General features: G+C 37.7%; 1 protein-coding gene across 2 annotated transcripts in view; it reads left to right on the plus strand.

Annotated features, from left to right (window-relative positions):
- The window catches only part of TBCK (TBC1 domain containing kinase), a 112,371-nt gene that overhangs the window by 22,998 nt on the left and 65,128 nt on the right, over positions 1-24,245 (plus strand). For both annotated transcript variants that reach the window (XM_075090714.1, XM_075090713.1), the window contains 13 exons: positions 9,412-9,526; positions 11,026-11,099; positions 12,246-12,387; positions 13,668-13,728; positions 15,060-15,121; positions 15,855-15,916; positions 16,565-16,713; positions 17,797-17,935; positions 19,311-19,410; positions 21,388-21,437; positions 21,801-21,930; positions 22,785-22,883; positions 24,174-24,236. In XM_075090714.1, coding sequence (XP_074946815.1) covers positions 9,412-9,526; positions 11,026-11,099; positions 12,246-12,387; positions 13,668-13,728; positions 15,060-15,121; positions 15,855-15,916; positions 16,565-16,713; positions 17,797-17,935; positions 19,311-19,410; positions 21,388-21,437; positions 21,801-21,930; positions 22,785-22,883; positions 24,174-24,236 — 1,246 coding nt within the window. The remainder of the gene's footprint in view (positions 1-9,411; positions 9,527-11,025; positions 11,100-12,245; positions 12,388-13,667; positions 13,729-15,059; positions 15,122-15,854; positions 15,917-16,564; positions 16,714-17,796; positions 17,936-19,310; positions 19,411-21,387; positions 21,438-21,800; positions 21,931-22,784; positions 22,884-24,173; positions 24,237-24,245) is intronic.

Raw genomic sequence — 24,245 nt, forward strand, 5'->3', positions numbered from 1 at the left:
GTATATAAGAATTGTGACAGGGCAGGATTTCAGAAGCAAGCAAAGTTTGCTTGCTACAAGAAGTCACTTTCAGTCTTCTTATGAACTTAGGTGTCTTCAAAACCACAGGGTCTGAGCCAGACACGGATCTGTAGTTGGCATTTCGACATGCAGACAGCAATTGTTTTTCAGATACATCTTTTACTTCAACATGGAGGAAGGTAGGGAAATAGGTGCTGCCCGCTGTGTGACCATTCATCATGCATGTTTAGAAGTTGCTTTTCCTTCAATGATTGCATGGTTTAAGGCTCTGGTAATACCACTACTTGTACCATATACTGCATAGTGAACGTTTAATAGACAAATATTGAGGCCTCTATACTTTGAAGAGATGAAACTTAACGTACCCTATGCCTAGAAATTTAGATGCTGGTACATTCAGATACAAAGGAATTACAGTCCTTGCCTAGAGCATGGGATCTGATGCCTTGTTTGGAACTAACTTAAGACACCCCATAGCAGCTGAAGATCTGATTTGGTGCATTTTACTGTGAAGGAAGAGCATTCTAGCTGCAGTTAATTCCCTTATTTGCTTTTTATATGTCATCTGATTGGTTTCCTGCGTCTGTCAGATTGTGACAGACCTTGCCAGGATTGTTGATCACAAAATGTGTGCCCTTTTAAAGGTACATGTATTTGTTCAGATTAAGTCCAAAAGAAAACAAAATAGATTTTTGGAAACCTGACTTTAATTGATCTTAATTCTACTCCTACATTTCACCATTTAGCTCCTTTTGGAAAAGGAGAGGAGAATGTGAGATGTGTTGTTTCCTTTAATGAAAAGTTGGCAATGTGACGTATGATACATGTATATAATGCTACTGGAGTTAAGTTCTTTAATGTATATTTTGAGGTCATCGTTTTGGTTTTCATCCCATTAGCTCACGTTCTCTTATTGTTACATGTGCATCTAGTTCTCTTGTGTTAGTTATCTCAGAATGTATAGTCTGTGATAAGAAAACAGAATCTGTGATCTGGTTTTAAATAAGGGCTACTTTAACTAATCTTTACATGTGGTGATTGAAATTTTGTTTATTTCACTGCACTTTCTGGTCCAATGAAAACTGTCATTATTGCTCCTTTTACATATGAGCCAGCTGAGGCTAAGATGCAAAAAATGACTTCTCAGAAGTTAATCGGTGGCAAGATCAAAAACTGAGAATGTGGCTGTGTCTTTCCCCTTCTGTGCATTAAACCAGATGGCACTAGAGTTTTCATTATGATAGTGCTTTATAAGGTGTGCTTACTTTTCAAAAGGACTTTGTTCATTTGCTCCCCCAATTTATGGGATGAATGCTGTATGTCTTAAAGGAATTCAAGGTGCAATATTTTAAAAATTTTTGCTTTATGAGGAGCAGATACTCTTAAATCATTCAGAGTGATAATGATCTGAAAAATCACCTATTAAATCTTTGTGTGCAATCTCTCTATATAAAGTTGTTCTTTATCTGTGCCTTCACCCATTGTTTTATGGACTTTTTTGTTGTACATTACGAGTTGAGACCTTCATAAAATTGTAACATTTATGTTGCTTTTAAAGTCATGCTTGCAGCTTAGAACTTTAAAAAAGGACTTTTTGAGTTTCTTCAGATGAGCAATATGAACTTGTTGAAGATACCCTGTGTGAAATATCTCTGCACATGAGTTAGAGACTTCCTGAGGACTCTGCCTGTAAAATTCTTTTTTTGTCTTGTATTCTCTGCTTGTTGCATTCCCTTCCAGTTCATTTCATTCTGAAAATGTTAGTGCATTTCCAAGTAAATTGGCAGTGTTTACAATCTCTGTCCCTAGTGCCATTTTTTAATCAAACACATAATAAAGTGCTAAATAAACCATTCCCACCTGTATCAAACTCTTTATGTTCTGTATAGGGTATTTTGTAATTTATTTACCCAGGAAGAGCCAATTCATCTGCACATCTGGTTTTCAACCCAGTCCTGCTTTTTATCCAGTTTTCCAGCTGGTTGATTGAGGCATAAGGAGGTCAGATGGCTTTCTTGAGGTCAGTGTAGTGATTATCTCAGCTGGGATTATACCCAAACTTTATCCTTCACTGTAACCACTTGGCCACACCACTCCTAACCAGTCTTTCTGCATTGTTGGCAGTAATGGAACTAACTGCAAATGTCATTTTCTTTGTTTTATAGTTTTGCTTGTATTGAAATATTGTCACTTCTTTTGAGTTCAGAAACGTTACATCTGTTCACAACCTGGTTCCGTTCCACTTTGAACAGACACAATTTTTTGTGGTGAATCTCCTTCCTGAATTCCAAATGCATGTTAGTTTCACAAATTCTGGGGTAGTGATTAATGACATTGCTGGTTTGTGTTGCTCTGGTGTGCTTCCTCAGGGCAGACCCTGTCTGACACTCCTCTTTGGAAGAGGAACCTGTGTTTTTGCTCCTGTGTATCAGTGCCATAAGCTTCTTAAGACTCCTAGTTGCTGAGATTCTCTTCCTCTAGAGTTAACTTGTTTACAGCAATAATACAATGTTAGAACAAGACACACATTTGATAAATGCCTTCCTTAAGCATACATTTCTATGTATGTACCCATGAGTTGTAAGTCTGAGAAAAGAGAAACTCTGGAACTTGGTGTCATCAGCATAATCTTAGCCCATTTGGTCTTGCTCTGCTTTCCTGAGGAAAGTCAAAACAGTTCTAGTTCCAGTTTTTGTTATCAATTTCCTCGCACTGTGAGTTGTCACTGCACTGAAGAAACATGACTTAACACTAATCCACGCATACGTTGCCAGTAGGTACAAAAAAATTACAGGGCTCTCTACAGTTAAGTAGATGATGAGGCTGGCTTTCTGGGCCAGTCCTGCCTTATTTCAAATTCCAGTGTGGCCTCTGTTCATTTCACTAGATGAAACACTCTTACTCAAAATAGTTCATTGTGTTGATTGCACTGTCATTATTTTCCCAGCTCAGCTTTCTTCCTTCTACAAAATGGATTAGGTACTCTGTGTTGACTGTCACAATAGCATAAAAGCAAGTGAAATTTACAACTAGCTATAATCACTTAAAAACACCGCAAGTGCATTTGTAAAAACCAGAAATACTTTTCCTCTCCCCAGGATTTTGCTGCTGCCTCCACTTTGCCTCCAGCTCCAGTTATCTTTACTCTGTACTGCTGTCCAGGTACATCTATGTGTTCTGGTTGACCACACTGTCATAGCCACAGCTGCCTGGGTCAGTGTTATCAAAAGTGGAGGTTGCTTTGTCTAGGAGACGGTAGGACTGGAGACAGCAAGCAGGCAGGAAGATCTTTTGAGATACCCGATTACTCTTCCACCTTAAACTATTTTCCTGCATCACCAGAAAAGATGGAGATGATGCATTTCCATTAAAGATTATGAATACAGGGAATTCGTGTGCAGATTGGCTTTTTTTTTTCCGTTTTCCGTTAATCTAGAGGAAAAGAAGCTTGTGTGAACCTGTAACTTCATGATACTGACATGAATGCTGAAATTCTCTCTTCACTGTTTCTTTTCTTATGTTGGAATTCTTTTATTCCAGCAGTTTAATAGGTCAAGTCTGCTGACACCACCCATCTCCAATTTCCAACTGTATGATCTACAGTCCTTTTGTTCTTAAGTATTCAAGATGTCATGCATCAAGTAGTTTTTATTCTCCCTTCAGCAATCTATGGTATATGTGGGGACGACTACTTCTGCTGGCTGTAAAATGCATTTTTCCAAAATCACTTTCCCTGCTCTGGAGTTAAGCAGTTGTTTTCTTTGCTTGAAGATGAAATTTAAAATTAGCTTTCTGGAAGTTAGAGCAATAGGGCACCATGAATAGAACCTCATGATAAAAGAGACAGCAAGGAGATCTTATGAACAGAGTACTTGGTGGCTGTGAGTTTCCACAGTAACTCCTGGGTGATATTCTGTGAACATGGGTGAAAGGCTTGGAATAATGGGCATCCTGTTACAAGAGCTGTTGAGGCTTGCAGGAGTTAGTTTATATTCTGACATTATCAGACATGATGCTCAGGAGGCAAACTTTTTTGTAACCCAGAAGCAAGCTTGAATTAGAGGTTGAAAGCCAGGAGAATATCAGGGGACGCTTCGTATGTGCTTGCTTTGTATTCGCTGTCTCCTAGGCGTCTGGCTGTCATCTTTTTTGGAAACAGGGTAGTGATCTCAGAGTTTTTGGTCTGAGCTAGTATGACCATTTGTAGTGTTTGGAAGACCAGTAATTTTACCTAAAATGAAAATGATCAGTTGCAGAGAGTTGTTCCTAGAGCATCCTATCTTGGAGTCCAGCTTCCTGCTCCTACAAGCAGCTGCATTATCATTCCCATTAATAATCACAAGTTTAAAAATAACCATTCAAACTGAATAATCCATAGGTAATATTGTTGGGGCTTTGGGGTGTTTTTTTTTTTTGTTTTTTTTGTTTTTTTTTTTCAAGAATTCAGGATCCTACCTTTCTGTCATAAATCTTCTAACTTCTAAATGTGTTTCCAACCTCTTTTGTTTGATCTTGTGCTTATGTTGAGCTATGGCTTGGGCAATTCTCCCTAGCTGTTTTTCCCCAGGTACTGCTCTCACTACTGGGTAAGTATGCTCACTCTTAGCTCTCTATTCCACTAATTATTTTAGAGGCTTATTGTCTTTACTTGAATCCTGATAAATCCCTCTTTCTCCCTCTCTCTCTGTGTTAATATCTGATCCTTTTGAAGAAAAGTAAGACTTTTAGTATGACAATGTCTTCTAGTATAACTTTTCCTTTTCACCCTGGCCAGAGGCTGTTCTCAGTCAGATGGGAGATTGTAGTGGGCGCACTAAGAAGAATCTTTTTTTTTTTTTTTTTTTCTCCCCTCTGTCTGCATCCAAAAAGTGACAAAAGTGTTCTAAGCAATCAGATTATTTCATCAGTGGGTTTGCAGCACCACAAGAGATTGAAACTCTGCTAAAACATCTGTTTCCTGACAGGTTAGGTTCATTACTCCTGAAGTAATCTTCCAGAAAACGGCTTTGTCCGTAACAGTAAGAATTCAACAGGCTGGAGATCAGGCGGACTGCTAAGTGGAAAAGCTAATGTTTTCTGTGAAGACACGATGCAGCCACCTGCGTACTATTACAGTGTGGAAATTAGTCATTTGTCTGGTATAGCTCTTGGTCTGACAAATTCTGGAGGTAATAAAACAGTCCTCATTTTTGTGGGTTTTTAAGTCGTCTTCCTTTCTCTCTCCACCCACAAATGCCATGCACATGCCTCTCTTAACCATGCTGGTTTTGTACTGCTGGCTGAACTTGCTCATATCAGCTTGTAGAGATATTTTTTCTTCTTCCCTACTTACAAGATGAATTTCTGAGGGAGGAATTCAGTCGTCCTTTGTGCTTCCTTTGTGCTTCCTTTGCACTTCCTTTGCTATGGTTCTATACATTCAAATTACAGACCCAATCCTGGTATTGGTTTTAATCCTTATATTCTTTTAATTCTTCATTTCTAGAATGGAGGAACACAAAATGGCCCCTTTTCATGGGTATATTTCTTCTCCTCCAAACCAGGAAAAAATCAGGCAATGATTAAATCCAAGCAGTTTGTTTTTACATCAGTCTGCAATGCTTTCACTTGAAGACAACCCCTTTTCAAAAGCTTAGCTGAGTAGGCTACAGTTGAGTAGGTTTGTTGGTATCCAGACCAAAGGTTAAAATGAAGCCTGGTCCTTGAAAATGTGCTGGTAGTTGTAGAGAGATCATGCCTTTTTCTTTCTTTCTGTGAAGTGTTCCTTTTGCAAAGAAACTCCTGTTGCTTCTTTCTTTCTCCTGTCGGTGGAAAGGAAAAGAACCTTAAAATAAGCCTTCTCAAGAGAGCTAGGAGACTGAAGACAGCTAGTACCCCTTCAGATCTCCCAGTTGTCGAAGTGCATCTCATACTTTCATGCTTTTATTTAGTGCCTCCTACCACATCTGCCTTGAGCAGCGGAATGATTTGCTTCAAAATAATTTGAATTCACAACCACGATCATCAGCTGCTGAGATGAACAGGGTATTTCATGCCACGCAACTGTCATTACGGATCTCATTAGGTCAGTGGTGTAGCTTGGTGGGTGTTGAACCTGCCATGCCTCTGTGTTGCCGCCTTTTCTCCTGTGTTGTTTCTAGTGCTTTTGCTGTTTGGTTGGTTTCCCCCCCCCCCCCCCCCGCCTCGTGTTAGAGGAGGATGCTGAAACCTCCTTAGTTCAAGAGCCCCAGTAGCTAAACTACTCCTCTAGATCTATCATAGCTTGCCACTAGCTAGTCTGTTGAAAAATGGGCTTCTGGATAATCAGGGGAAAAAGTTTCTGAATCTGCTCAGGCTTTGCCACCAATATTGGGCATTGTAAATGTCCCTATCTCTTAGGACTGTGTTTTTTCCTTCTGCTTATGGTTTTTATGGGTTTGGGGTTTTTTTTGTTTAAAAGCTCAACTTAACCTGAAGCCTGGAAGCTGCTTCATGAGTGCATCTTCTGCACTTCCAGAACCCCATTGCAAAGCTTGCAGTGTTGACAGTGGTTGTAGAAACTGGGAGAGAGTGGAGCCCTACTGAAGCAAGGGGATAGCCTTGGTAGTCGTCTCCATTGAGGCAAGGGACTGCTGTTGAACTCAGCCTTGGGGAGTTTAAAGCAGAGAGATCTGTTGTGCTTGATAATGGCAATGAGTATTGTCAGGCCCTTTGCAATTAAATGCAAATCTAATGGGTAATAACCACGAACTGTGTGCTTTACTGAACAAATGAAACAAGACCTAGATAATGTGCAACAGCGCTATGAAAAGCTTGTTATACAGAGTTCCCTCTCTCCTGGGGAGGTGGTGTAGGTGCTTCAGCTTGAGAGTGAGGTACTTGGCTGAACACTTCAGCCCAGCAGGGTGGCATCAAGAGCATAAGAATGCTGAGAATTATGTGCAATGAAAAATGTTTATCATTCATGTGTTGCTGGTCATTTTAACACCATGGAGGATTTATCTTCAAGTGCAAAGAATCCAAATGCAATATTTCCAGGCATTTGCCCGGGTTGTATTCTTATTAATTGTAAGCGAACAAGGAGAATAAATGGGTGGCTGAGGCCCTCTAGTGCCACCAGAGCACACTGCACTCCCCGGGCACAATGGCCACAAAATTGCACTTTGCATTTACTTTTATTTTTTTAATAAAGAGAACACTTTTTAGGCTAAAATACCTCACACAATAGCTTCCTTACTGGAAACACGGATTGTCCATCATTTATTTTTATGTCTTGTTTTGCAAAGCTGTGCAAAAAGTGAGAGAGAGGATTCTGTTTGCAACCATTATTGTTAATATTTGTCTTGCAGGCAAAAAACTATACAGGGAAGCTGAAGGCTTGTAAGGTAAACTTTTTACCACAGTTATATCTCTGCCCAAGAATCACTGTGAGGAAACACTACACAGCTAGTGGTGTCTGATGCTGTGGTGTATTGTATAACTTGAGGGTGGGAGGAAAAAGTGCCAGTGAGGGAGGAGCAAGATCGTTGTGGGGTTTTGTTTTGTTTTTGTGGTTATTAGCCATGTGGTTCTGGTTGAATTACTAAGACCTTGCGAATCACTTCCAAATGTTATGATCTAAGATACAGCAGTGTGGACATATGTTAGAATAGATTCCCTTTGTGCTTAAAATTTAACTTAAAAGTGTGTATTCACAACTAGTGTAAAGTAGTACAGAGCTCTCCTTCTAGGAAAAAGGTTAGAGTCTAGAGAATAGTTCTATGTAAGGACAGTATTTCTGTGTTTCCCTAGTCTCAGAATTTGTTGGAATTGTGACTTTTGTCAAAATCTAGCTATTTACTGTTGTGACAAAGTTTTGGCATTCAAAGAGGTATGAATAGTAGCTAATAAAGCTTTATAAAGAAATTCGTTCTAGTGTTTGTCCAGCTAGTTGGCTTGTCACTCTCTTGTCACAACTCTGCCGTTGTTTAGCCTGGGGAAAAGGAGGCTGAGGGGAGACCTTATTGCTGTCTACAACTACCTGAAAGGAGCTTGTGGCAAGGTGGGTGTTGGTTTCTTCTCCCAGTTAACAAATGATAGGACAAGAGGAAATGGCCGCAAGCTGCACCACAGGAGGTTTAGATTGGATATTAGAAAAACTTTTTCACTGAAAGGATTGTCAAGCATTGGAACAGGCTGCCCAGGGAAGTGGTTGAGTCACCATCCCTGGAGGTATTTAAAAGATGTGTACATGTGGTGTTTAGGGACATGGTTTAGTGGTAGACTTGGTAGTGTTAGGTTAATGGTTGGACTTGATCTTAAAGGTCTTTTCAAACCTAAACAATTCTATGAATCGCACCAGTCTGTAATGCTCCCCCTCATTTTGCTGTTGCACAAGTTTTTAACAAGCAAGAGAAGATGGTGAGCCTTGTCCAGAATGCTATTGCATGTTATTCTTTGACAATGAAAAAAATGGGGATGTAAAGTTAAGCCTCTATAAGTAGATATGTTTTATTGCTTTGTTTTCTGGACATTTTATAAACCAGCGCCTTCAGAGATAATGTTGCTAAGCAGACCTGAAATGTGCTCTGAGGGAGAGTGAGCGGGTAATTAGGAGGGTAAGAAGTTAAAAGGAATCTCTCTGGGTAACATGAGATCTGTGTTCTTATTTTCGGTGTGCTTTGGAAGCCTAATAATGTGGTGTCTGTACAAATTCCTGTTCACTTCCTCACAGAAACTCCTCGTTAGGGCTACCAGTTCTTACAGTAAATGACAACTTTTGTCAAAATATGGAGCTATGTCAAAATGGTTTGGTAAATGTCATCGTTCCCTTCCAAAGAAGGTAAGGTTGGTACCTCCAAGGTTGTAAAACAAAATGTGCTGAAAATGAAGTTTTCTGCCCTTTCTTTGATTTCTTGTTGTAGATGTTGAGATGACTGAACACTGTAGGTATGATCTAGTCTGGCCCCTACACTATCTTCTAGATAAGCCCAGTTAACATCTGAGTTTCAAAACCCTTTGTTCACTTGAACTTTTATATGAACATAAATATCAGACCCAGGAAGAACAAACAAAAATAAAGGAAGATTGGGATTTCCCCCACCCCGCCATTAGTTGAGGTATATCTCATAGTCTCTGTCGCAGAGAACATGTTATAAATTGTCACAATTTTCTGCTGTTTTTAAGGACCAGTTCAGGGCAAAGAAACCTAGTTGTGGGATATTGAGGAGTTTTATGTGGCACTGAACATATCCTACGATATTCAGTGCTGATCCCTTAAACTGTTCTGGAATTGTGAATGTCTCACTTGTGTTTGGAATAGCTGTGGAACACTCTGATTCTTACAAATTAAAAAGGGAAACATTCAGTGTAACATGTTCATTTATCTTCTTTTTTTTTGTCTGATTTGGGGATTATTTTTGTTTTTTGCAGTTCTTCAAGGATCTTGTGCATAGCATATGAGGTTTTGCAAGGTTTGCAATATATGAACAAACATGGAATGGTCCACCGAGCCCTCTCCCCTTGCAATATTCTTTTGGATCGAAAGGTACAGCTACAGGAATAAATCTATGGTTTTGTTTGGTTTTTGTTTTTTCCTCTTGCTGCAAACAAGTAGACTCCTATGTCATGTATGGAGATTGGGCAGTCACAGCCCTTCTGATGAAGAAAAAGCTGCATATCTGGAAAGGTGTTGGTTTTGTTTGTTTGTTTTTAAAAACTACAGTTTTGTACCATTTCCTAAATTTCAAATGTATTTCAGGTTTTATTTTTCTCTTTTCCCATTTTCTTCTATCGCATACTACTTTTTTTCACCCTTTTCTTCTTAAGGTGGTAACCTAAGTCTACTTGTTGTCATTGTAATTCATTACAAGACCTTCCTAGCTGTTTGAATAGGAAAATATTTCTTCTGGCTAATTAGCTGTTAATAATAATTCCCGTGTTTCATGGTGATCTGATACTTTTAAGATAGCAACGTATTTCTTTGTTCATGTTAAATTATTTAAATTCCAGTGTTTGTCGATTCTGTTGCCACAGCCTGTTGAGTTGGCAGTGTGAAATACAGCTTCTGCTCATAACACCTGAGAGAAATTAATAGCTGCTGTTGTACTCAGAGCAGTCGCTTCGTCTGAACTGTCTGCATAACCGCTCTCTCCTTCCTTTCTTACTCAGTTTAGGTAGAATAGCTAGATCTGAATAGCTGAAAGAAATGAGGAAGAAACAAGGAAGGAATGCTGTTTTTTATACCCTTGTAAAAAACCTGAAAATCATAATAATGCTCTAACAAGAAAAAGTACTTTAGGATTTTAAGATACTCCTAAAATCAATAAAAAAACAAAAGGGGGCCATGAGACCATAAACTTCTAAACTTTTCCCCTGCACTTTGAATAGGTTGCTGATGTAGCCTTCACTGTTGCACCATCTGCAGGCTGGCTGAGTATAATTCAAAATCCAGCAGAAACAAGACCTTAGTTCAACTTCTATGCCTATTTTTTGGTTTTTTTGGTGTTAACTCTCTGCCTCCACAGAATAAAAGCAAGCACCTGGAAAACTTCTGTTTTGAAATATGTGTTGATACAGTAAGGAGAGCAAGATAGTAATGAGTTGATGGGGAGGACTGGAGAAACAAGGCTGGGTAAATGGAAAAGGTGAGGGAATAGTGGTGATACTTAGGGAGTTCTAGGATTCAAACAGGATTTTGAGTAGTTTTCAAACATAAAAAATGTTCAGTAGACTACTTAAGAATTTTTAATTTACTGAAAATATACTGTAACTTACAAAGTTCTGATTTTCTTCTGTGTTCCAATTGAGGTGATTACTTAATGCTCTTGGAAAATAAAAGCATTTGAAATAAACACCTTACTAACATGCAGTGGAGTTTTGTGTAACAGATGAGACAGAAATGTAGAGGGTGACCTTTTACAGGTATCTGTCTTATGACAGCTAATACAACTTGAAATGTATTTATTTATTTATTTATTAAATTAAACACAGATTCTTCCAATGTCAGGTTCTGCTGCTCTTGATCATTTCTTTTTTCCTTTCCAGGGACATGTGAAATTGGCTAAATTTGGACTCTACCATATGACTGCTCAAGGTGTTGATGTTGATTTCCCAATAGGGTAAGGATATAGCTACACAATATAAATATATCAGGGATGTATTTTTTCAGGAAATGTATTTGTTTTGAGGAATCATCTTCAAAAATGTGTTGTATGTACAGGTAATAGGTTGCTGTTTCAGTTCATATCTGTTGCATACACCCCTTACACAGAAGCTTCTGATAATGACACTGAAAAGGTTATTATCTGACTAGGTTATATTAATGAGAGACAGAGAACGGGTACTGCACAAGCATGTTACTGTAACTTTGTGATGTCCGTCCTTATTGCCTAGATTTTGCCTTCAAATGCTAGTAGTTCCCTGTGACTCAGATTCTGAATGTTCATTCTAATTTCAAATTTAGGAAGAAGCATAATCATGCTTTGCTATTCCACACCACTGTACGTCTCTTGTCTCATTATCATTTTGTGATTTATTTTTAACTCATCTTACTGTCTAGCAAGTGACATGCTTTTTTGCAATGTTTCCTTGCCACTTTTTGATTTTTTTGAGGTGTCATGCTGTTTACAACTGAAATACTGAGCTGAGTCTTAAAAGACATGCCCAAAAGAACTAATGATGTTTCCCTTCAAAAGGTGATTTCAGGGTTTTTTGTGTGGGTTTTTTTTTTAGGTATTATAATGAATTGTTAACAGAAAAAGCAATGATGCTATTTTAAAATTATCTAGCAGCAGGTGGAACATGTCTTCAACACCTTTTGCTTCTTTTATAAATTCAAAAGTTATTTGATGGCAACACTGTCAATGGGGGGGAATACTGCCACTGCCCCCAAATATGGGTCTAGGATACATTTATTTAATCATAGAATCATAGAATGTCCTGAGTTGAAGGTACTAGTGCTGCAACTCAATGTATGGTTTTTTTGAGATATGTAGACATAGTATTTTGAACACTGCTGTTCTCTCCTGTCACAAAAAGACGGAGCTAGTGATTAAGATTTGACCTTTTATGTAGTAGGCACTATGTATTTTGCAACTGGAGTGAAACTATGCTGCAATGTGTAGATTTTGACTGAAAGAAATAGAACAATCTGCATTGCTATGAATTCTAGATTCTCAGAATGTGAAATTACTTTGATTACTGTAACTGAAAGGTAGTTTTTTTGGACAGGCAGGATATTACTTAATGTTGCTGCATCTTTCTAGGTACCCATCATATCTGGCACCTGAAGTAATTGCACAGGGAATAGTCAAACCAAGTGATCATACTCAGTGTGAGAAGCCTCTGCCTTCTGGCCCTAAATCAGATCTGTGGTCTCTTGGTATAATACTATTTGAGCTTTGCATGGTATGTAAGCGGATAATTCTCTTGATTGTGACTCTTGGGGAATAGTTACATTAACTTGATTGCTCTTGAGTATGGAGTTAATGACACTTTGCCCATCACCCGTGTTTAAATATCAGAATATGTTAGCTTTCCTACCTGGACAGTACTGGTGGTGGTTCAAGTAGTAGGATGCATATTGGCTTGGTGCAATTGTGTGTGTGTTAACCATGAAGGGTAGCTGCCTGTTAAGCCATAATAATGTGATTGCGTAATTGAATTTTCAGTAAGGAATAGCTGCTGATCCAAGGAGTCTCTCTAGGTACTTTGTTGTTTTAATTATGCTTTTAAGCATGAAACAACCATTGCTGTCATGCCCTCATTCTCCTTGGAAAGGATGAGAAACTAATAAAGTTTCATGGAGGGGAAGAGAAGGGAGAATCTGTCTAATTGCCAGAGTTTAAGGAGGTTCTGTACAGAATTAATGGTTTATTTGGAAAACGCCGTTTAACTCTAGAAGTTGAAATACATTATGACAGCATAATCTTTACTATTTGTATAGGTTAAACTGGACTTCTTTCATTCTAAGACAGCAACATTCTGTAGGGAGATATGATCTAGCAAATACCTCAATATTGGTATTTAGTCTCATTATACAACATAAATAAATTGACAGACAAGTGCATGGTCAAGAACGTGTTCAATATAGTGATTAGACCAGGGCATTGGAAATAGTCTTTTGTATATTCTGCTCTTCTGTAAATTTGCACAGTGTTCATAGATCACTGTTTATTCTTTTGAATAAGTACATTTTCTTAAAAATGTTATAGTTATTTTTTGAAACACTTCCAAAGGGATTTTCAGATGACTTTTCAAAAGCACTGTGCAACAATACAAGCTATGATGATTACCATGTTTAGTAATTCCTTACCTTTGTTCATGCTCACATTGGAAAAATTATAGTTTTTGAAAACCTGTTTCTAAATTAATAGTAAACCTGCATGTTTGCTAAGGCATACTGGGGTTTTGTCTTGCTTATTTTTTGGGGGGTTTGCATTTGTTCCACTTAAGAGATGTTATAAAAGATACTTTTTTTCTTTATGGTGGCATGAAACTGTTTCTGCTATAGTTGGGGTAAATAGTGTTTTCTGTTCTAACAGATAGTTTTCCTAAATCTAAAATTCATGTGTAGAAGCTTATTTCACTGTCTTTGTGTATAGATGGGGGTGTACGCTATCTCAGTATTTTTATGTGGTAGCATTCACCTGTTGATTTGATTTTTTTATTTTGTTTTGTTCATTTAGGGAAGAAAATTATTCCAGAGTTTGGAGATAGCAGAAAGATTGAAATTTATAATTATGTTAGGTAAGTAGCACAAAATCAATTTTAAGCTTCCAAGAAGTTCTATAATTAAAGCTTTACAGACTAGTCAACTTGTGATGCTCAGTCCTAAGGCACTTTACCTTTGTCAGCTTTCACCTCCAGAATTAAATGGCAATTTGAAGCATGGCTGCTTGTCTAGGGAAGGTACAGAGGTGGGTGCCAAGAAAGATAACTTTGCAGAAGGGGGATCTCACCAATACCTATCAATATCTAAAGGGTGGGTGTTAGGATGATGGGACTAGGCTCTTTTCAATAGCGCCCAACGACAGGACAAGGGGCAATGGGCACAAGTGGGAACACAGGAAGTTCCACCTCAGTATGAGAAAAAACTCCTTTCCTGTGAGGGCGACAGAGCAGTGGCACAGGCTGCCCAGGGAGGCTGTGGAGTCCCTTCCCTGGAGACATTCAAAACCCACCTGGATGGGTTCCTGTGCCCCCTGCTCTGGGTGTGCCTGCTCAAGCAGGGGGGTTGGACAAGATGATCTCCAGAGGTCCCTTCCAACCCCTACCATTCTGTGATTCTGTGAGACGAACTATGAATATATAAGAGTAAGGGCAAACTATAAAAAAACATCCTCAGGAAATGTTGCCATTTTTATGGTTATTTGTTGTTTCATGTTGCAGGAGGTTTCTGAAATGAGTCAGGAATTGTTTGACACAAAAGAAAACTGTCCTTTCACTAGCAGTGCTTGTACCAAATCCCAAGCAGGGAGAAGCGGGGCTTAAATTGGAAAACAGAAAATAAAAAGAGGGCTGAGAAGCGTATTAGTGGATCCAGCCTTTTGTTTCTGGGTTCACCTACAAACTACAAAACACTACTGTAGATGTGGAATTTTTGCTTACTGCAAATGAGCCTGGAAGTGGGACTGTTTCGTGGCTTTTAAAAGTTGATCTCTTGTGGGGTTTATGTATAAACCATGGGGAGGTGAAGGGCATGAATTTGCAGTTTGAGGTTTTATCTGTAAGTTGTTATTATCCGGAGCAAATATCAATACTGTTATAGTTACTGTCAGTAGAATTATCTTTTTCATTCAGCAGTTAGTGCTTGGGTGCTGAAATTTTGACTGTTTTGGTAAGTGATTTATTAAGAAAAGCTTCCTGAAGCATTTCAGTCCCCTTGCGATTGAATGCAAGTTATTGGTAACCTTTATCCGTTGAAAAAAAATCATGTCCTGACTTGGGAATTATTTTCTCAATAATGTGTTGAAACAAGTTATAAAATACTGGGGTGGGGTTTTATATACTATCCTGTTTATGAGAGAATATATACCAATTAGTCTTCAATTTTTTGTTGTTCTGTTTCTTCTTCAAAGGCTGTGTTGATGATATTGTAACTGTATTGGCTGAAGAACATGGTTGCATTGATATTATTAAGGTTTGTGGAACTATAGTTTGTTCTTCCATGCTGTCTATGCAAACATTTTATTATTATTGCATAGTATTTCCCTTTTTTTAACTTATTTGGTCATTTGATGTGTTGCAGTACGAGGAAAAGTCTAAACTTTTCTAAACATATCTAAAATCCTTTCAGATACCCAGCACTGGTAATATTAATTCTTTCCTAAAATTATTGTGAATCTCAGTAAATGTTAGTGCTTTTTGAATAGTTTAGTAAGTTACAAAGTTTCTTTTAAGTGTTAGGGGTTACATATTTTTCTTCTATTAACCTTGTCTTCTATCTGGTCCACTTTACACATTCTGATAGTGTAGGTTTATGAAGTTCAGCTCTTCCCTACCCCCAGAATTAATCACTGAATTTTAGTGTCTATATATTTTGAGACGTTGTGTAAATGGATTCTGACTATTAGCGGAATGGAGTTGCACTGTTTGAAGCTGGGTACAGAATCCCTACGTTAAAAAAGAAAAAGTTGTATACGCTGCAAATTTTTCCAAGATTTTTTTACCCAAAGCAATTGCAGCATTGGGGGGTGAGAAGAATTACTTCCCCACCATTTTGATCTGACACAGCTAACCTTGTATGTGTAGGTGTGAAATTTTATTGCCCTCAAAGGAATAGCGTGTATGTTAAAAGTTAAGTATGAGCTAAGTGGTGTGCTGAACTCAGACAGTAATAAACAGACCATCTCCATATTTTTATTATGTTCCAGGGCCTTTCTGAAAATATCATAGCTCTACTGAAAAAGTGCCTTACATTCCAGCCTTCTAAGAGGCAAGTATTCAGTCCAAATGCCTGGTAAACTCTGCTGGGATACTATGAAATTAGAAGACCTGTTGCTGAACCTTTCTTGGAACACTGATGATTTGTGCTACCTAAAAGAAATTCTTGGTTCTGTTGCTTTTTCAATGTCTTTTGGGGAAAAACTATTCAGGCATTTTTAGTTCTAAGTTCACAGCTTTTACTAATCCCATGTCTGGAAGTTGATGGTGGTTACTATGGCTCTGTTGTAGCCAGAATTAGGGCTGCTTTCTTCAAATCTCTTCTTTCAGAGTAATTTTTCATTATGTTAATCCACCACAACTTTCTTCTGAAAACTGAAGGATGCTTTTCTGTAATCAAGGCTTTGCATTTGCATTTTTTCCATCTCTACTTCGAGGAATTAAAGTGGAATTAATGAAATAGTTGCTATGGTCATTAAACGAAGGTGAGATCTGAACTTGGGCTGTAAACAGACTGCATGGTGTGTAATGCCTCACGAATTGAACAAAATTGGTAGACGCTTTTGCCATTATGAATTTTGAAATCCACTATAATTTAAAATAACTTGCTAATATTTGTTACTGGGGCCATTTCTTGCTGAAATGTAACATTCTTGAAAGCACTTCACTCTTAGTGTTTTATTCTCTTTTTTAATTCAAGGCCAACTCCAGAGGAATTGCTGCATGACAGTTTGTTCAATGAAGTATCCTCAGTATACCCTCCCTTCCACAAACCTGCTGGTCTGTTCTCATCTTCTCCAAGGTGTGCTAATTTAATGCTACCTGAAGACATAAGTCAATTATGTAAAGGTAAAAGCAGGTAGTGGGATAAATGTCATTGGAGGGGGAAGGAAAATAAAATGTTTTCACGTTTCCTTTGAATACTTTGTTGGAGCGAAATGTTAAATGTTACAATACTACGTTCTTGTAATAAGTTGTTTAATGGGCAGAGATACGGGCAAACATGTTTTGAGGGATGTGTACAAGTCAAAGGAGGGCATCTTGACTTTGTGCTTTAACCTCAGGGAATAAATAGTTAGCATTAGTATTCAAGTCTAGCTGGAATATCGGTGTCATCTTTTGCCTTTAGAATTTGGGTGTGTGCATGTACAAGGTAGTTTTTTTTCCCACTAAATTGTGTTCTGAAATTGGTTGTTGTGTTCTGCTGGAGCGTAGCATGAGATGATTTTTGGAAGTATTGGAAAGCTAAATCCTTGTGAAAAATGTCACATTCTAGACTAAAAAACAACATTTCTAAGTTTAAAACTACAGTATGCTGAAAGTGTTACCGGTCTTAAGTCCTTGTTAACCTTTTCTGATTAATTCAGAAATTTCTACATCTTTAGAAAATCTCATTACACAATTATTGGAGACTAAGATTTTATACCTTGTTAATATGGGTATGGTATCTAAAGGGAAGATAGATTATAACTACTCAGTATGGATCACTAGTTTCTTATTTTTACTCTTAACACTGTGTTGTGTACAAAATAGAGTTGGGGTTTTTTGTTGGTGGTTTGTTGTTTTGTTTGAGGGTTTTTTGTTTGGTTGGTTGTTTTTGGTTTTGTTTGTTTGGTTGTCTTTAAAAAGAGACACAAGAAGCAAAAGTCCACACTTCAGTGTATTTATCTCATTGGTTCTCTTTTTTTGCGTTAAGGCAAACTGTAGAAATATTTGCTTTTATTCTGACTTCTGCCCATCTGCTCTTTCCTTAAATCTTCCTAAAGGGCATTTGCAAAGGGAAGATCAGTTTTCCTCTAACTTCACATTTAGGTCTAGGACCTTTCAAGCATAATAAATTTTTTATTTCAACAGTATGTTTTTAGAGTAGTAGGAAGAAATACAAGCTGCCTAAAAAACTGTAACTCATTTTTATGTGCTTTCTCCTAATAGATGGAGATAACGATTACCTAGCAGAAAGATCAATTGAAGAGGTTTATTATCTCTGGTGTTTGGCTGGAGGAGACTTGGAGAAGGAACTTGTCAACAAGGAAATCATTCGATCAAAGCCACCTGTCTGCACGCTTCCCAAGTAAGGAAGGAGAAGCACTTTAAGGGAAAGGAGGATGGATGGGGAAGGCCAGTGATTCTGAGAGAACGCTTTAGTTTGGTTTGCAGTTTCAAGACCTGTATGAACAGCAGGAAATCATGTCACTTCCCCTCTTTCCCAGTTGAAGACATTATTTGAATGCCTTATCTGTCACCTACCTGCACTTCATATTGCTCTCTGAAATTTGAAGAAATGTAGGTGAAGTGCAAAATACTGAACTGGAAGTCCCTAAACTTAGCACACTTTCCAATAGTATTAGGTTTTAGTAAAAATGTCTCACTGTGCTTCAACAGCATTTTTGCAATTGTAATTTAATTTAATACGTTGTATAGCAAATTCTCCCCTTCTCAATTCCTTTTCACAGAGCAGCAGTGCAGAATGGGCAACCCAATGGTTCAGCAGATCAGCTGATTCCTTTTTTTTAAATGCTTAGTTTTATAACTTATAATTCTGTAACAGCATTTTAGTCGTTACTGCTTTTATCTTACTGTTGCACGTGTTGCTATTTTATGTAGTATATTCATGTTTTAATCCTACAATCTGATCTTAATAAGCATAATTATGTGTCCATATAGATCAGTTTGTTAGTTCTGGGTTTTAAACACGTGAAGTCAGTGCACAGCCAAAATACAATATCTTGGAAAAAAAGGTAGAGCTAGATTTTAAGTGATGTTTTGGTGGCAAAATTAGTGTGAGATTTTGAGGGGTTGCCTATTTCTGTACCCACAGGTAAATGCATGTGGCTTTGATTTATGAGGGGAAAACATTTTTTCTCATACTATCTATCTTGAAGATGAGGTGTTAATACTGATAATCTTAGCTTAATTTCTGGAAATTAACTTCATGTTGTCTGCTTTAAAAATATCACCAAACAGACAATTTGTGTATGTTCTTTCTTGGATGCATTTGTATCCTTGGATATCTGGATTGGAACAGAAAAGGTCTTGGTTAGACTTTTGCTTGGGGTTTTTTTCATGGTGGGAAATGACTTCCATGTGACAATAATGTTTTATTTTTGCATTTCACAATAAATGGCAGTCCTGGTCTGTTCCAGGTCAAGGAATAAAAGGGAATATTAATCCTATATCTCATTACTCTTCCTTTTGTATGCAAACCAAAGTTGTAGAAAACCTGAAATATGCCTTTTTACAACAAAAACTGTTTGAATAATTTAAGGTGATTGTACATACCCTTGATAGCAGGTCTCATGCCATGCAGAGCCAATACAGTGTACTTCTAAAAGATAGTATTTTGTTGTAAAGAGGAAACTGATTGATGTAAGAATTTTCTTTTTTTTTTTCCTAACTCAAGTCTTATGTTATAAAATGACCTGATTTTTTTTCCCTCCCTTTTGAAGCTTTTTATTAGAAGATGGTGAGAGCTTTGGGCAAGGACGAGATAGAAGTTCCCTCCTAGATGACACAACTGTGACATTGTCCCTGTGCCAGCTCCGAAATGTAAGAAGAATATTGTGTACATGTTCTTATGTCTTCACTGGAGAAACATTTGTTTAAAGGGAATATAGAACAGCAGCTCCTACTGCTGTTCCTACAAATGACAGTTATTGATTTCAAGAAAACACTTCTTGGTGTCCAAGTCAGATTCTGATTTATGTTATTGAAGTGCTTTGTCTTCAAAAGCTTACTAAATTTGATACATCTTCTGTCTCTCCAAACCCTTCCTGTGTCCCTTCCTTTCCTTATTTTTTTAACTGCTTTGTTCTCGTGTAGCCCAAATAGTTCTGTAGTACCTGATGTTCTCCCTAGTAGCTAAACTAATTGGGTACTGGGTGTCATCTTGCATTCTTTAATTCCTGTCTGTGTGTGGCTCACGATATTCAAAAGATCAACTCAATTCTGTTGCACGTCCCTAAATGGTTTATACTTAAAGTTGGATACCAGATTTCCCGTAGTTAATTACTAATCTTTGGAATATACAGCTATTAAACAACTAGTTCAAATGATCACTTCAAAGCATTTTGCCAAAATGCAGTAATATAGTTTTCTTCCATCTTCAGTGGAAAAATCAACATATGATAACTCATAATTCTGCCTGATGTAATGATCAGTTACAAGATTTACTGCATGTATCACTGAAGTGTTTAAATTGTTCACGTCTTTTCACACGTAGAGCTTTATTGCTGTAGAATTAGAAATTTTATGCTGCACTGTTTGCAGCTTGCTTTTTATAGTAGTGAATGCAATTTTGTCACAGTCTATAAAAAAACATTTCTATGTGATTACAGGGGCTAATACAAAAAGGAAAGGGACTGCTGTAGTCTTGATCTCTGCCACTGTTACCTTAATTTTGGGTACAACGTGGCAAATATGGGGTAAACCTATTTCTTGAGTAGAACTTTGCATTACTTCATTCAAATGCATGAAAACAGACCAAAGAACTGGGTTATTTGCTTCACTTGTTTGGTGGGGCTTGGGGTGGCAGAAGGGAGGTTAAGAATATGCAACAGCTATTTTAAAGGTAATATGCACTGCAGCTCCTACTGTTATTCTTAGAAAAGGGCAGCTTTTAAGCTCTTTTTTTTTTTTTTTTTGAAAAAACTTTTTAATCTGTAATTTTGGATGCTGCTGCCTACTTCTATAAATACAGCGGCAAATAAGTATATACTGAACTTTCCATTTCGGGAAGATACAAGCCTGAACCTTGCAGTGTTAGTTAAAATAAATTTTTGAACTTAGGCAATTCTTCAAACACCTTTCATGGAGCAGAGCATAATGCTTATAATCAGAAAAGGATCAGTACTGAAGGAACTGAGAATGAACTGTTCTGTCAATCCCAGGAGGAACAGGCTGTGGGCTGTATGCTAAGTTAGGAATTGAACTGCAAAACAGAGCACTGCGGGGAGGATGGTGTTAAGCATTAATCACGATGCACCAAAGATGTCAGAAAACTTCAGGCAAAAGTCCAGGCACGCTTGTCTGTCACCTTTGCAGAAAGCATCTGTGTTTCTGTGCAGCTTCAGATGCTGCTACTAAAAGGAACTCAAATTTGTGTAACTCTTGAACAGATTAAAAACATAAAACCAAGTTGTGCAGTTGCTTTGCAGCTACTTGGATAGGAAGTCCGAGTAGAAAAACGAAGAAAAGAAAAAGAACGATGTAGTACTATTGACCTATTAATCCATGGCCCACAGAAGCTATTTTTTGTGTGGAAATAGGTTTATGAATGAGATGAGTGTTATCTACAGGCAGAACAACTTACATCAACTAAAAAAGATTGTATTAGCAGAAATTTTTAGCGTTAAAGGCTGTATGTTTCTTTGCTGATGGAGGACTGAGCTAATGCTTAGGTCTCAAGGCAAGCTACTGAATTTGGCAAATGAATGGCTGATTAATAGTTTTTGTATTACACTAAATATTTCCACTTGTATTCTGAGCAGCATTCGGACAATTAATTATTTTTATTCTTCATTCCAGAGACTGAAAGATGTTGGTGGGGAAGCCTTTTATCCGTTGCTTGAAGATGAGTAAGTATGTGTGTGTAAGTTTGTACATATATAAGGGACTGAACTTTTAGTTTAGTTTTATTTGAGTAGCACACTGCACAGCTAGACACAACTGTCTTCCAGAAGCAAACCTGATATCCTTGTTTGGCTCTTAAAGTCAACGAGAGCTGATAAGCACTCTGCACTGGTGGCTTTAAGGCCCTGATACCAAACTGAGGATACTAGCCTGTTTCTCTGTTCTGGAAATGAACTGTTTGTGCTGAATATTCAAAAGTATCCATTTATACTTGTTTCTGACTCAGAAATGCATCACAGGATATTTATTTTTCCACAATTATTTGTATTTCTTGCTTTTTACTACTACTATCCTAACTTTTTTTCCAGCCAATCGACTTTACCTCATTCAAATAGTAGTAATGAGCTGTCTGCAGCTGCTAGTCTTCCTCTGATCATCCGGGAGAGGGACACAGAGTACCAGCTAAATAGAATTGTCCTATTTGACAGGCTGTTGAAGGTATGGAATCTTTCTGATGCTGGATAATTGGATTTGGTCTGTTAATTAGAGGATTTTTAAAGGACCAAGTAATTGAAGAAGGAAGCAGAGATACAAGAGACCACAGTGGGAAGGGGGCAAGAAAACCCTACAGAAATATAAGAAGAATGAAAATCAAAACATGAGAAATAGGTCTGTTCAGTAGAGATTAATACAAAAGCAGATTTTAAAGTATGTACATGAAAATAGAGCTGCCGCTAATACCTGTTATTTACTGAAGAAAATAATTCTGCATCCTTTATTTCATAACAGGCTAAGCTATTACAGGTATGAATATGTCTGTAACATTTCTGCATTTCCAAGCAGTATGGTACCTGAAGACAATACCAGTCATTACTGTAGCAGTGCCATGTTAGAAATACAGCTTTTATGCTGGGGGGAGGGGTGCGGGGTGGAAATACCAGTGCCTAATTTACATGTCTGCAGAGAGGTGAATTCTTGCTTAAAAATGAGAGAGTGCTGATGTGCATCATCAAGTGCAGTACTTGGGAAGGTATAAACTAGCAATGTTTAATAAAACAAAGTTGGATACATAGTGCGAAAAGAAACACTTAATGAACAAAAACTTTGGTTTTGTAAGTTTATATATCCAATATATACCAAGGCACACGAATACATCTATGGGTATTTTAACATCAAACAGTAGTCCTCCATCCAGGCTGCCTAGTTAGGAATGAAATTTACTTGTAAAACTTGCATTCAGTGTTCAGGCTGATGGCATTTGTCCTTTGGGGGAAAGACTGTACCAGGATTGGGTTTTGAATTGTTTCAGTTACATGGTAACATTTTCTGCTGTTAATATCTTCTCTTTGAAGGCCTACCCATATAAGAAAAATCAAATTTGGAAAGAAGCCAGGGTTGACATCCCTCCTCTTCTGAGAGGCATAACATGGGCTGCCCTGTTGGGTGTTGAGGTAAGGGTAATGGGAGGGCATTTGCAGAAGTTCCAGTACTGACTGGGGAGGGAATGGGATAGGAATGGGATTGACAGGGAAGCTGGAATGGATTTGAAGATTTGGCAGGTAGAATTACTGGAATTTCAGACAAAATGAGTTGTGAAATTACAGAGACAATGTTCAGACAAACTTGCTTCTTGTCTCTAATATTATTTTATTTCAGAGAAGGTATGTAAACTTGACTGCCTTTAATTTTGATTATGGGATGGAAAAATGCTACCCATACAGCCAAATTTTGCTAGATTTTTAAAATACAGTTGGTAGGTAACAGGTTTTTTGGTTTGATTTTTAATATTTTTTGACAAATGCAGTTAGAATCCTTCTGCTCCAGTCAGCAATAGTTGGGCAAAACAGGGTGAAATGTATCAAATGTATTTTTCTCACCTACCAATAAATGAACTTCCTCCAAAGACTAGAGAATAAATAAATTAAATGTAATGCTTTTGGACAAAGGACTAGAAAGGAATGTTCCAGAAATGAAAACTCTTCACAGAGATTGCTTGACTACCCAGCTTTTGCATCTACTCTGCTTGCAATCTGCAGTAGTGCAGCAAAGAAGTTCTTACAGATAACACATCCCAGGTTATTTAGGATATTTAGCTTAGAGTGTGGTCTGCTGAGTGCTGTATATGACCAGAAAAAAAAGCTGTAAAGGTAAAGAACAACTGCTGGTCAGGGTTGCAGCCTGGGTCTTTGGAGATGAGTCGGTTCTCATGCTTCATCAGCTTACCATCTGTACAATGCAGGTAGTGTTTCCGTGTCCTATAACATTAAAATTGGACTTGTTAGCATGGGATTCATGAAAGGACAGGCTACTTAAGAGTAGTGTATATTGGTAATAGCAATATTAATTAACAGGCAGATGGATCAGTGCCTTTAAAGAGGTTGTGCTGAAAGCCATTTGCCAGTGGCTGAGGTAAGCACTGAATTTAAATTGAGAGTGTCTCTTAATGTGGAAATGGAAAACTCTATCAAGTACATAGCTTTCTGCATAAACAACTGAAGATCATATTGAGGAGGTCACAGAAGGGTCTATATGTCCTGAATTATAACAGAATAGAGATGGTTTTGTTAAAATTAAGCTGCCAGAATTTTCTGTACTTTGGGAAATTTTTTCAGGTTAAAAACAGTTGCTAACTAAAACACCTAACAAAACCGGTCAACTTCTGTATATCAGTGTGTACATTGTAATATGCATTTATGTTAGTAAAGTCTTTCTAAATTCAAGTATTCTTCTCCCATGTTTAGGGTGCTATACAAGCAAAATATGATGCCATTGATAAAGACACACCGATTCCTACAGACAGACAAGTAAGACTT

Source organism: Phalacrocorax aristotelis, chromosome 4 (assembly GCF_949628215.1).
Source record: "Phalacrocorax aristotelis chromosome 4, bGulAri2.1, whole genome shotgun sequence".
NCBI lineage: Eukaryota > Metazoa > Chordata > Aves > Suliformes > Phalacrocoracidae > Phalacrocorax > Phalacrocorax aristotelis.